This window comes from Myodes glareolus, chromosome 21 (genome assembly GCF_982192425.1).
Source record: "Myodes glareolus chromosome 21, mMyoGla1.1, whole genome shotgun sequence".
In the NCBI taxonomy this organism is placed as follows: Eukaryota; Metazoa; Chordata; class Mammalia; order Rodentia; family Cricetidae; genus Myodes; species Myodes glareolus.
The window spans coordinates 6,140,970-6,154,744 of NC_142046.1; the positions used below are offsets into that span (position 1 = coordinate 6,140,970).

Genomic DNA, 13,775 nt, shown 5'->3' on the forward strand with positions numbered 1-13,775 from the left:
TTTAGCCTTTTCATGGTGTCCCATATTTCATGAATATTTTGGGTTAAGTTTTTGTTAGATTTAATGTTTTCTTTAACTCATGATTCTATTTCCTTTATTGTATCTTCAGCACTTGAGATTCTCTCTTCCATTTCTTGTATTCTGCTGTTCATTCTTGTGTTTGTGGTTCCTGATCTTTTTCTCGTGGTTTCTGTTTCTATAATTCGGCTTGTGTTTTCTTTATTGTTTCTATTTCAGTTTTCAAGGCCCGGATAGTTTCTTTTTATATGTTTGATTTCTTTTTCTTAGTTTTCTTTAAGTGAATTGTTTATATCTTCCAATTTTTTGTTTGTTTCTTCCTCAATTTCTTTAAGGGAATTTCCCATTTCATCTTTAAGAATTTCAAACATTCTCTTGAAGTTATTTTTTAGGTCATTTTCTTCTGGTTCATCTGTATTTGGTTGTTCAGGTCTTGCTGTTGTAGGGTCTTTAGATTTTACTGGTGTTGTGTTGCTCTTTGTGGTCTATTGTGTGTTCTTACCTTTTCTACTCATCTTTTCCTCTAATAGGTGTGGTTGGGACTGTCTGAGATTCTAGGTGCTGGTGAGTTCAAAGCTCAGATGGTTTTCCTCGTGGTACAGTCAGTGTCACAGTTCTAGTTATCCCGTTGGTTACTCCTGTTCCTGGAGACAGCTCAGTGCTCCTCTGCTTTGCTCTGCTCCCTTGGAGTTTGCTGTCTCAGGCCTACTTTGGCCTAGGTTGCTGGCTTTGATCTGTTTCTGTTAATCCTGGTCTGGATCCTATCCTGCGGAAGTCCCTGGCTTGGAGTTGGACCTGTTCTGGTGGAGATTGCTGACTGCTGGATCTGGTAGCTGACTCAATCCTGATCCGCCAGTGTTCTGGGACTGGGTTGGCTCAGGATTGGATTTGCCCGGACTGGCAGGGGTCCTGGCTTAAGTAAACTCCCTTGAAGGTCCCAGATTCATGTCTAGACCCTCAGCTGTCTCTAGCTCTGGCTCATTCTTTCAGTTGTTACGCCCCTGTACCTGTTCTGGTGGGGATCATTGACTCTGGGTCTGGTTGCTGGTTCAGTCCTCTTCTACCCATGTCACAGGACTGAATTTGCTCCTGGCTTCTGCTCCCAGTGGAGCTTGTTTCCCTGGTCCTTATTTTTAATCTCTTCATGGCTGCCTCTGCAATTGCTGCCATCTCCTTGTTCCCCTCCCTCTCCTTCATCATCCCTCATGCCTTCTTTCCTTTTCTTCCTTCTTCATTTATTCTTTTTTTTTCAAAGTTATTTTCAGGTTTATTGAAAATGATAGACTCAAACGGCTCCACGCAGTGTTTTGAAATTCATCCCCACTGTAGGCTGAGTGACCTGCAGGTTGGAAAGACTGCCGAAGTCCAGAATCTCCTTGGTGTCTGGATCTACCTCAATGATCTCCTGATCCAGGGCTGAGACCTCAGGGACATAATTATCCCTCCTTTCTCGCTCTTCCTCCTGCAGTTTGATAGAGATACCCCTGACAGGGCCTCTCTGAATCCTCTTCATCAGATGCGTGACATAGCCAGCTATCTTGTTGTGGAGTTTCTTACTGGGGATGATGGCAATCTCCTTGCACTTGCTTGCTGGTGTGGAAGTCATTGCCCAGGCGCCTGTAGTACTTCTCTATAATGACCCGGGCCGCCTTCTTCACGGTCTTGGTGCAGACGCGGCCCATGTTGACGGGTCCCGGTAAAAGAGCCTTCATTTATTCTTGTTGAGCCAATATTCTGCCATTGACCTACACCGTCAGCCTCTGTTTCGACTCTAATTTTCCTGTGTGGCCAAATTTCTTGAAGGAAGTCACGGTCCCTGTTGACCTAAATTGCTAATCTGTGTTCTACCTTTCTGTGGCGTTTCTTTTTTAAATACTTACTCCGCACTTTATTTCTAGGATGTCTCAGACTTACTCCACTCTTAAATGCTCCACCTATCTGCCTATAGTGTTGCAGTTTATGGCCATTACCTAATAATTTCTTAGTCCAAGAAATGTATTTTTTTATTCCTTGTGCTCCATACTCGGTGTTGGAGGAAATCCTGTATACTTTCAAGACACATCGTTCGTCTGCCTTTTTTTCTGCACCTGAATTGTGTTAACCCTCACTCACTTGCCATCATTTTTTACCTGTATTATGCTGATAATATGATATATTTTAAACATACGTTTTTTTAGTTCAGATCTTATTTTTTTTTTCTATTCCAAACTCTTTATTCTTATTTTTTTTAACTTTATTTGATGTGCATTGGTATAGGGTGTCAGATTCCCTGGAACTGAGTTACAGAGAGTTGTGAGCTGCCATATGGGTCCTGGGTATTGAACCTGTGTTCTCTGGAAGAACAACCAGTGCTCTAAACCACTGAGCCTTCTCTCCATTTCAGTCCTTATTTTTTAAAAGCTAGAAGTCAATCTTTCTTTCTTCCTTTTCTTTTTCTTTTTCCTTCCTTTTTCTTTTCTTTTCCTTTTTTTTTTTTCCAAAATCCTTATCAGACTGTAATCAGTGGGCTGCCTTCTAGGTCCCAGTAGATATATCTTTCTCTTTCTTTCCTGGTGCACTCTGCTCTAGACACGTTCTTTTTATTTTTTGTTTTCTGAGTCAGAGTTTCTCTATTTAACAGTCCTGGAACTCATTCTGTAGACCAGGCTGGCCTTGAACTCTGCCGTCCTCTTTCTCCCGAGTCCTGGAATTAAAGGCCTGTGCACCACCACCAGTGCCTGGCTTCTAGGCACATTCTTAAGGACTTAGTGATCAGCTGTTCCTATATCTATCACTTTACTGGCCATTGCTGTCTGTGCCACTTGCACAGCAATTCAGTGAGCATATGTACTATTCTCATGGATGAGTTATCTACAGATACACATTTTTACAGAATATTTGTAAGCATGATATTTCTCAGCCTTCTGAGTATCAGTAGGATTCTTCCACAAAGACAGGCTAGTTTTGTCTTTCTACTGAAACAATTTTTTAGGATTTACTTAATTTAAGTAGTAATTGAAATTTGTAGCCCTTTTGATTTCTGAGCAGATAGAAAAGAAAATAGGACTACCAAGCAGCTTTTTAAAATATACAATATATAGTCTTTCATGGTACTGTTGGTATTTTACTTTTTGTGGGTTTATTTTCACCATAAATATGAGGAAATGTTGTTGTTGGGGTGTGTGTATGTGTGTTGTATATTTAAAACCTTGTTTTTTCTTTCACTTAAATTATCTCAGTAACTCTTTTTTAAGTTGGAATCCTTCCCTTCTGGTATGTTTTATTAAGATGGAATCACATTAAGAAAGAAACTTAAATTAGTAGGGAAAGAAAGACTGCATTGTTTAAGCTAAATGTTCAGATAACATTTACTAAAAAGGATCTAAATTCTAAATAGTGGCATAAGGTAAGTGCAAACCATGGCAATATAAAACTATGGCTGAAATCCTGCTAATTGTCCTTTCGACTCCATACAGGGGCACATCACACATTCCCATAATAAATGAATAAATGTAGTTTTTTAAAAAGACAGAGAAAGCAGCTGAAGAGATGGGTCAGGAGTTAAGAGCACTGACTACCCTTTTTTTTCTCATTTTATTTACTTATTTATTTATTTATTAAAAACTTCCGCCTCCCTTTTCCCTTCCCCTCGCCACCTCCCCCTCCCTCTCTAGTCCTAAGAGCAGTCAGGGTTCCCTGCCCCGTGGGAAGTCCAAGGTCCACCCTCCTCCATCTAGGTTTATAAAGGTGAGCATCCAAACAAACCAGACTCCCACAAAGTCAGTCCAAGCAGTAGAATCAAAACCCAGTGCCATTGTCCTTGACTTCTCAGTCAGCCTTCATTGCCAGCCACATTCAGAGTGTCCATTTTGATCACATGCTCCATCACTCCCAGTCCAGCTGGCCTTGGTGAGCTCCCGTTAAATCAGTCCCACCGTCTCAGTGGATGAACGCACCCCTCGCTGTCCTGGCTTCCTTGCTCGTGTTCTCCCTCCTTCTGCTTCTCATTTGGACCTTGGGAGCTAAGTCCAGTGCTCCAATGTGGGTCTCTGTCTCTATCTCCATCCATCGCCAAATGAAGGTTTTATGATAATATGCAAGATATTCATCAGTGTGGCTATGGGACAAGGCCAGTTCAGGCACCCTCTCCTCTGTTGCCCAAGGAACAATCTGTGGACCTCTCCTTGGACCTGGGAACCCCTCTAGAGTCAAGTCCCTTGCAAACCCTAAAATGGCTCTCTTAGTTAAGATATTTACTTCCCTGCTCCCATATCCACCCTTCCTCCATCCCACACATCCCATTCCCCCAAGCTCTCCCCAATCCTCCCCTTTTCCCTTCTCTCTACCCATCTCCCCTTACATCCACCCCCCCACACCCCTGTGCACCCAAGTTTTGCCCGGCAATCTTGTCTACTTCCAATATCCAGGAGGATAACTATATGATTTTCTTTGGGTTCACCTTCTTATTTAGCTTCTCTAGGATCACGAATTATAGGCTCAATGTCCTTTAATTATGGCTAGAATCCACTTATGAGTCCATACCATATTCCTCTTTTGGGTCTGGGTTACCTCACTCAGTTAAGCATTTTCTATTTCCATCCATTTTCATGCAAAATTCACGTTGTCATTGTTTTTTACTGCTGAGTAAAACTCTAATGTGTATATGTTCCACACCTTCTTTAACCATTCTTCTATTGAGGGGCACTTAGGTTGTTTCCAGGTTCTGGCTATTACAAATGAGCACTGACTACTCTTAAAGAATGTGCTGGGGCTGGGTTCCCAGCCTTCATAAGAAAGGTTCACCATTTGTAACTTCAGTATCAAGGAGTGTAGTGCCCTCTTCTGGCTTTGTAGGTCCAAGACACACATATTCAAGTAAGAGTCAACTGTACATAAGTTAAAAAAATTTTAAAGACTGAAAAAGAAAAAAAATATAGCAAATTATAGAATTTGAGGTGTCTGGCAAGATAACTCATGTTTGATTATTGAATGCCATGTAAAAAAGTCATATGTGGTCATGTATATCTGTAATCCCAGAACTCCCACAGCCAACAGGGAGACAGAGATAGGCGAATAGTCTAGAAACCCCAGGGTCAGCTAGCAGTGTGGCAGAAAAAAGTAGATCCTAGAAGGAAACTAACTTGTCAGAGCTGTCCTCTGACTTCCACATTCATGCCATGGTCCATACATGTACATATAAGTACATGTCTGTACTTATACACAGTAATAAATTACAAACTTCTTACTGCCAAATAAACTATAGGGCATTCAATTTTGTATGCAATTGCTGTTTTACAAATAAAGTTAATATCAGCTGAAAAACTTAAGTGATGTTACCAGAATCATAGAGATAAGTAATTAATATAACCGTAACTGATACCCTGGGTCTCTTCTTCTCGTTTGCTCTGTGTGTGTACATAGCATATGCAGTAAACTAATATACATCTGCCAAATTTAGGGACTGGGGAGATGACTTCTTGGCTAAAAGTGCTTACTGAACAAGCATGGGCACCTCAGTTTGAATTCCTTTCATCCACATAAATGTGTGGTCATGACCCCACATCCCTAGAACCCGATTGTTGAAGAACCTCAGCCTGGCTGAGATGGTAAGACCTCAGCCTGGCTGAGATGGTAAGTTTCAGATTCAGTGAGAGATCCTTTTTCCAGGAAATAAAGTGGAGAGTGATAGAACAGGACACCTGTAAATTCCTCTTGATCTCTGCACATACGCGTTCTCTCTCTCTCTCTCACACACACACACACATACACACACACACACCAAAGACACAGTACTCCATAGACATACCACACAGACACACATACCACAGGTGTGATATGTGCATATACCACACACACATACACCAGCGGCATACTATATACACAGAATTAAAAAATAATATCCCAACATTTAAAAACTGTTTACTTTATGTATCATCGTTTGCCCTCATAGATGTATCTCAGTGGGTAACTGGTGCTCAAAGAGGCCAGAAGAGAATGTCTGATCTCCTAGAACTGAAATGACAGATAGTTATGAGCCACCATGTGGGTGCTAGGAAACAAAGTCATGTCCTTGGGAAGAGCAGCCAGGGCTCATCATTGCTGACCTATATTTGCAGCCCCTGTGTTTCAGCATGTTTTAGTATACTGGAGGATTCTTTCACTGCTAATTTAGGAAATGCATGTTTTTCCACAGTTCTCAGTGAGAATATAATCAGTTAAGGTGGGTTCTCTGGTTCTTCTCTTTGTAAAAGTGAATTTTTTCCCCTTTGTATTTAGCCAGTAGCTCTTGGTAGAATACATTTTGTAGATTATAAATACAGTGGGGCTTTTTTCTTTTATTTTCTTCTTTCCCCTCTCCCATTTCTTTCGTGTGTATAGGTGTTTGGCCTGCAACTGTGTACCATGTGTTTGCCTTGTTTCCGCAGAGGTCAGAAAGAGGCCATCAGATCCTCTGTGAATCTGCTGGCAGGCAGTTGTGAGCCCTCATGTGGGTGCTGGGAACCAAAGCTGAGTCCTCTGGAAGAGCAGCCAAGGCTCTTCATCACTGAGCTGGCTTTCCAGGCCCTCCCTAAATATAGTATTTTCTCATGCATGGAGATGTATATCAAGATCACTAATGGGTGCCTGAAACACTGGCTACTATTGATTCCTATGTATGCACTGTTTTTTTTTTCCTATATGCACACAAATTTAATACCTTTTATGTCTTAACTAAGCAATTTTTCTGTGCTGTGAACATAATTTTTTAGTTTAAGTTCAACAAAATTCGCAAAAATTTGTTGTTTTAGACTATTTTAACCGTATATCATAAAAACTTTAGCACATGATTTACTGTCTTTCCTCCCCCCCCCCCCCACAGGCTTTCTTTGGTAGGATCAGCTGTCCTAGCTTTGTAGAGCAGGCTAGCTTCAAACTCACAGAGATCCACCTACCTCTGTGTCCAGAGTGCTATGATTAAAGGAGTGTGCCACCACTGCCCAACTGATTTACTCTTAATCAACTAAATAAAGAACTTCCATTGTTTTACCTAAAGAAAAAGTATAACCAGAAACTGCTCATTTGTTTCCCGACTGCTCAGACCCAAATAATCACATAAAACTATATTAATCACAACACTGTATGGCTTAAGCATATTCCTAGCTAGCTCTTACATCTGTGTTTCACCACGAGTTTGTGGCTTACCGGTAAGGTTCTGGGGTCATTCTTCTGCAGCTACATGGCGTCTTCCTGACTCCACCTTCTTTCTCCCTGCATTCAATTTAGTTTTTCCTGTGATGGAGGAGGGTCATCTGTCTATGTGTTACTTTCATTGGTTAATAAAGAGACTGCCTTGGCTTAATAGGGCAAGATTTAGATAGGTGGAGTAGACCAAACAGAATGCTGGGAGAAAGAAGCAGAGTCAGGCAGAGTCAGAGAGCCGCCACCATGAAGCTGCCAAGTCAGACATGCTGAATCTTTCCCGGTAAGCCACAAGCTCGTGGTGACATACCGATTATTAGAAATGGGTTGAATCAATATGTGACAGTTAGCCAAGAAGAGGCTAGATATGATGGGCCAGGCAGTGTTTAAAAGAAAACAGTTTCTGTGTAATTATTTCGGGGGTAAGCTAGCCGGGATCCAGACGGGAACGCATCCCGCTCCTTCCTTTTACATTCCTGTCTTGCTATGTTCTGCCCTGCCATAGACCAAAGTTGCTTCTTTATTAACCAGTCTTAAAACATATTCACAGCATACAGAGGGGATTCTTACATCAAAGAAACGTTTCCTGGTGTATCTAAAGCATGTCCAGATTTATAATTTCAGTGCTGTGCTTTCGAGCTATTTATTAACTGAAACCCAGGTTACTTAAACAAAAACACCACACTACAGTGACACTGGTCTCTTGACCAAAGAAAGGGAGCCTGTATGTGATGGCAAAGGGAAGATTTGTGTCCTAGGCAAATTTGTGTACTACTCAGGTCACCATACAATTTAATGCTTGGCAGTTGCTTACTTCTGTGATTTTCAATACTATTTTTGCCTGTACTGGATGATCGGGAGCTGAAACTGGAAAGTAGAAACACGGATAAGAGGATCCAACTATGTCCTACTCTGTATCAGCTTTTTCTTAGCATCCATTCATTATGCTTGCCAGAATTTATTGAATTTATTTAAACATTTACTATAGAAACTTAGCATTACAATGTTTTTTCTTTTGTATTATGAATATGAATGGTTTTAGTTATAAGACCAATAGTATACTTAATTTTACTTGTCTTCAAAATTCAAAAAATATTAGTTTTTCATTAATAAAATATTCAGTGAAATTTAAAATTTTTGTGACACTTTTTAGCCTTTAAGTATGTTTCAGTAACATAAAATTGATAGTTGGAGTAATTCTGGTTGTTGTAGTGATAGACTTGAACACAGAGCCTTGAGCTACACAAATGCCCGAGAATGAATTATACTCCAGCTCAGAATAATTTTTTTCATTGTGGTTCTTTTATCATATGATGTATACTTAGGCTTATTTGTTTCAATTTATTTTCAGTTTGTGGACTTAGGTTATTTGTGTTCTTCTCAATTTAATTTTTGAATATGTAAAATGTTTATATTGACTAACAAGAAGCAAAATTATAAAAACCTATTATCAAAAGCAATGTCCCCATTTTTGTCACCAAACCCCATTCCACAGGTAACACTTACTAGTTTCCCCTGTTCGTCTTTCTTTCTTCTTTTTTTTTTAAGATAATAAATATTCTTGTGTGGATTTTACCATGTTTTAAAATATAAATTAGTATGTTGTGGATATTTTTCTATGCCATTTAAACTTACTATAACCTAAGAATATTTTACATTCAACCTGTTTCCCTAAAAGCATTTTAAGGATCTGGATGGTGCAGTGGATAATTTTATCTTTTTTATGCATAATGGTAATTCTCCTTTTTTCTGTGTTTCCTGTTAATATCATTTAGTTTGTTGTTGTTTTTTGTTGTTGTTGTTGTTTTGTTTTTTGTTTTTTTGATTTGGGGTGTATGTATTTAGATAACGTTCCAACCCAGGGTAAACTCTTAACTCCTCTGCCTCCTCTGTGCTGGGGATTATAGCTTCTTTATGTATTTATTAGTTAAACCCTTTAGATATGTTTTTCCAGTTTTTTACTAATTTTTTCACTTTAATTTTAGTGATTCTTTTTCAGTTTGTCACACCATTTCTTTTTACATACTTGAATTTATCAAGTTTTCCTTTTAAAGTTTCTGAATTTGATATCAGAATTGCAAAGCTAAAAATAACTTCCCCTTTTTCTATGACTTGCTATCATGATGTTTCTAGATCTGTGATTCATTAGTATTTAACGTAGTAATCTACTGTTCACTGAAATGTGGAGCTGCCTTTATCTCCCAAGCGCCATCCAGTTGTCCAGGTGAAATTAATTAATTTTGTTCAGTGATTTGTGATGCTCTCTTTATCCAGTGTTCATGTATGTTTGGACCTCTTTATTTGCGGAGGGGGGAGAGGAGGTTCCTTCCTGGTCCATTTGTAATGCACTGATATCAAAGATTTTATGTCTTTGTATGTTATGGGGTTCGTTTCCTTCTGCAAATACTCCTGTGTTTATGGCCTTTCTTAGATACTCTTGTTCATTTTTTAGATAAACATTAGAATCCATCAGTTTTGTTCTGGGAAAAAGTTACTTCTATTAAGAAGATATCATCTTACCCAAGAACAAGGAATGTCTTAATTTATTCATGTCTATTCGTCTTTTGTCCTATCAGACTGATTTTCTTACAATTATGTATATAATTTTATTTGTTTATTTTGTTTTTTTCGGGGGAGGGTTTATCTGTGAAGGTTTGGAACCTGTTCTGGAACTCACTCTGTAGACCAGGCTGGCCTTGAACTCACAGAGATCTGCCTGCATCTATAATTTATATATAGTATGTATTGTATACTATTTGTATATTGTAACTTATTTTACATATTTGAATGTATGACAACATAGTTTAGAAACTTACGTATTTAAATTATTTAACATTTATAAAAATATGTCTTGTAACATGTAAATTTCAAAGCTTTTTACTATAGAAAGTTCAGAGGTTTTGATATAGTATAATGAACCCCGTCCTTGACCAGTGAATATTTTCACACGTGACGTCATTAATTTACCAGTTTGTCTCCATTCTCAATTCTGTGTAACTTCACAAGGCATATTTTTTCTAGGCAAATGGCATTGGTAACCTTATTTTTGTAGTCTTGGAGGAAAATTTGTTTGTTTTAATATGTGTTGCTAGTATTTGAAGTATTTCAGATAGCAATTAAGTGACATTTCAAAGACCAATAAAGGCCAGGCCCGTTGGTGCTTGTCTTTAATCTCAGCACTTTGACACTAGCAGCAAGTGGATGTCTGTTGGCTTTTTCACTTTAGCCTGTTTGTACAGTGAGACACTGTGTTTTGTTTTGGTTTTTAGAATAATTTAACAAAATTACATCAAAACAAAAGATTTAAATAATATTTTCCTGCCAGGGAATTTAACTATTCAGGGATAAATAACTATCAAGGATTATAATATAGTTCACTAATGAATTAGCCAGTAAGATGATAAAAACTTATGCTAAGTATTTAAGATCTTGGGACTATGCTGTCCTTCTTTAAAAAAAAAAAATGTGCTAGAATAAGATTACTAAGTTTAGTATCCTATAGGTTGCCTTTGGGTTGTCTTTTCTATTTGTTAGAAATCATTTTCATATGTCCTAGACAAATCTGTAGACTACTGTGTCCCATCACAGAGCCAGAGTCCTTTATTAATAATGAGTAGCTAAATTTGGAACAAATATATATTCATCTAGAAAGCTAAGTAATCCTAGAGTCACTTATTAACTGATCAAATAGCCTGCTGTTGCCTGGCTCCACATTGTTCCTGTTGGGAAGGTTTTGTTGTGCTTACTCTGTGTTGGGCTTGGCCTCCCCTGACAGAGAGGCTTATTGCAGCAGGGATTGCTGGCCTTCAGGCTAAGACTCACAGATTAAATTGTGCTTCAGGACATGTTGCCTTACTCCCAAGATTGGGGTAACGTTTGCAATGAAAAGCCAAGTGGAGATTGTGATGGTAAAGTGCACTCTTATGTTCCGGTACCCTGTGGAGGTCCATCACCATCTGTCTGCTATGCACCTTTCTGTGCTTACAACCCCCTCTCCCTTGTGCTTCATGTCACATGGTAGCCTTCTTTTCCAATTGGCATAATAAGTATGTTAAGGTACTTAAAATTTGTATTATACTGACAGAATTGTATTTGTGTGTCTTATTTTTTAATTAGGCCTGTGTAAATTGTTTATAGTGTTTGCCTAAAAGTAAAAACCAAAGTATAGGTTGATTTCACTTGGCAAAATTGGTGGGATTTTTAATTGATGTCTTTTTGGCTGTTCATTCCCACCCATTGTCCTTTTCCCACCCTAAACTGTTGCTTTGAAGTTAAGAAAATCTCCTGTGTATTGCTTGTGTTAACCAAAAGAAGAAAAGGATTTTCTTTGTGCTAGATTTTTAGAATGTATGAATTTATTTGATATATGATTTTAGGTAAGAAACCTAAAAAGGCACCTTAAATTTATTGGAAAGACACAGGATAGTTAGCTTTCACATTAACTAAATACTGGTGATTATTTTAATGACAGATAAAACTATAAAACACTTAAAATGTTCAATTTTCTTAAGAGGTTTTGTTTGTCTGTCTGAGGCAGGTTTTCTATTCAGCCCTGACTGGCTTTGAACTCACAGAGATCCACTTGCTTCTGATTGCCACATGCTGGAATTAAAGGGTTTGCTTCTTTCAGGCAGGGTGGGGCAGCATTCTGTTAGTGGTGGTGGTGGTTTTTTGTTTGTTTTTTGTGGTTTTGGTTTTGGTTTTTTGGTTTTTTTGAAACAGGGTTTCTTTGTGTAGTTCTGCAACTTATTCTGTAAACCAGGCTGACCTCAAACTCAGAGAGATCTGCCTGTCTCTGTCTCCTCAGTGCTGGGAGAGGTTTATAAGCTTTTCTGCTTGATAAAGGTTACATTTGGTATAGGATTCAAGAAACCACCATTTATTCTTATATCCAGTATAAAATCAAAAGTGATTAAAATAGGATTTTACTACATAATCTGCTTTTTTGTTGTTATTGTTGTCAAGATAAAACAAAAGGAGAGGAAGAATAATGCTGACACTTTATATGAAGTTGTGTGTTTGGAAAGTGAGTCAGAGAGAGAGAGGAGGAAAACTACAGCCAGTCCTTCAGCTCGCCTGCCACAGTCTGGATCTCAGAGCTCCATGATCCCCTCTCCTCCAGAAGATGATGAAGACGAAGGTAAGTGTAAGAGATTGTGTGGAGGGTGGAGGGCTATCCACACTGCTGCCACTCCATCTTTATGGGGCTGGTGGTGGGACTTGGGATTGCAACTCATTCAGTGAGCACTTGTGAGATTCTCCCATAGACAAGCAACAAAACATCACTTACCAGGTGCTCCTTTTAGATGACTAAGTTTGTTATTTACTGTTTTAAATAAATACTTTTGCGGGTGTTAAATGTGTTTGTATATAAAACTACTTACATTCGAAAAGGAGAAAGACCATTCCACATTTTGAGTTATTTTATAGATAAATGACTCTTTTCATAAATTGACATAATAAAGACATACATAGAAAGCAAAAGAGAATTAAGCCGGTTATAAAAGCATTGTACCTGAGACAGGATTATTCAGATTTGTACATAAATACTAAGAACATATACTATGACTTTATAATAATATAAATATATATTAAATATATAACAAAATAGATGAGTAATAAATGTTTACATTTGCTATTTATATTCCAATGTCCTTATTAAAAAGCCTAAATTTTGCTAATTACAGATAATGATGAACCTCTCTTGAGTGGATTTGGTGATGTATCCAAAGAATGTGCAGAAAAAATTCTTGAAACATGGGGAGAACTACTGTCCAAATGGTGAGTTACAGAATCAGTCTGCCTCTCACTGTCACCTCATCTCATGGGCAGGGAATCCTACCTCAATCAGTTCTCAATCTAGAACTGATAACAGAAATCTGCAAATAAGGCCTCATTCTAGAATATAATAGACATTTATAAGGATTACAGCAGAGATGTGAATCAGTTCTGAGACTTACCAGAAGCCTAGCAAAGTCTCATTGATAGAAAAGAATTTCTAGACATGGAATTCATAGACAGAGAGGGAGAAATTAGTCGGTCCTGTACAGTGAAGAAGATAGGTAGATTATAAGAACTCTATTGTAGCTGCCACTATCATTCTCTAATGCCAGAGCTGCCTTTTACTTGCCAAGCTCCGAATGAAGAAGTTTAAGGAGGTCTGTATACAATGGCTTGCACAAAGGTGATTGCCCCATAAATCTACTTGCAAGAGTGTGCCCTCTACTCGAGAGGTGAGGAAACGTAATGGTCACAGGCCTGATTGTACAATACTCTGAAATTAGATGCTATCAGGAGTCCATTGGACTGAGATTAGACATCCTTACAGTCTCTGGTAAGAAATTCCTTAGGGTTTCAAAACAAGTATGTGCTTTCAAAATGTGGCTCTTGGTGCTGTGCAGGAGGCAGATGAGATGGCCTGTCTTGTTTGCCTTTGTATGTTATACAGGCCAAATATTTATCAGTTATACCAGAAAATGCCCTGTTAGCAGACCATGCACATGGTGAACTTAATTAAGAATCCCCTATGGCTGGGCTGTAATAGTGCACGCCTTTAATCCCAGCACTCGGGATAGAGAGGCAGGCAGATCTCTGAGTTT

General features: G+C 38.5%; 1 protein-coding gene and 1 pseudogene across 6 annotated transcripts in view; one reads left to right on the forward strand and one right to left on the reverse strand.

The window, feature by feature from the left end:
* Rabgap1 (RAB GTPase activating protein 1) overlaps positions 1-13,775 on the forward strand; it is a 140,534-nt gene that overhangs the window by 52,749 nt on the left and 74,010 nt on the right. For all 6 annotated transcript variants that reach the window (XM_048429201.3, XM_048429204.3, XM_048429205.3 and 3 more), the window contains 2 exons: positions 12,142-12,316; positions 12,864-12,957. In XM_048429201.3, the coding sequence (XP_048285158.1) occupies positions 12,142-12,316; positions 12,864-12,957 (269 nt within the window). The remainder of the gene's footprint in view (positions 1-12,141; positions 12,317-12,863; positions 12,958-13,775) is intronic.
* On the reverse strand, positions 1,304-1,715 carry LOC125397067 (small ribosomal subunit protein eS17 pseudogene; annotated as a pseudogene).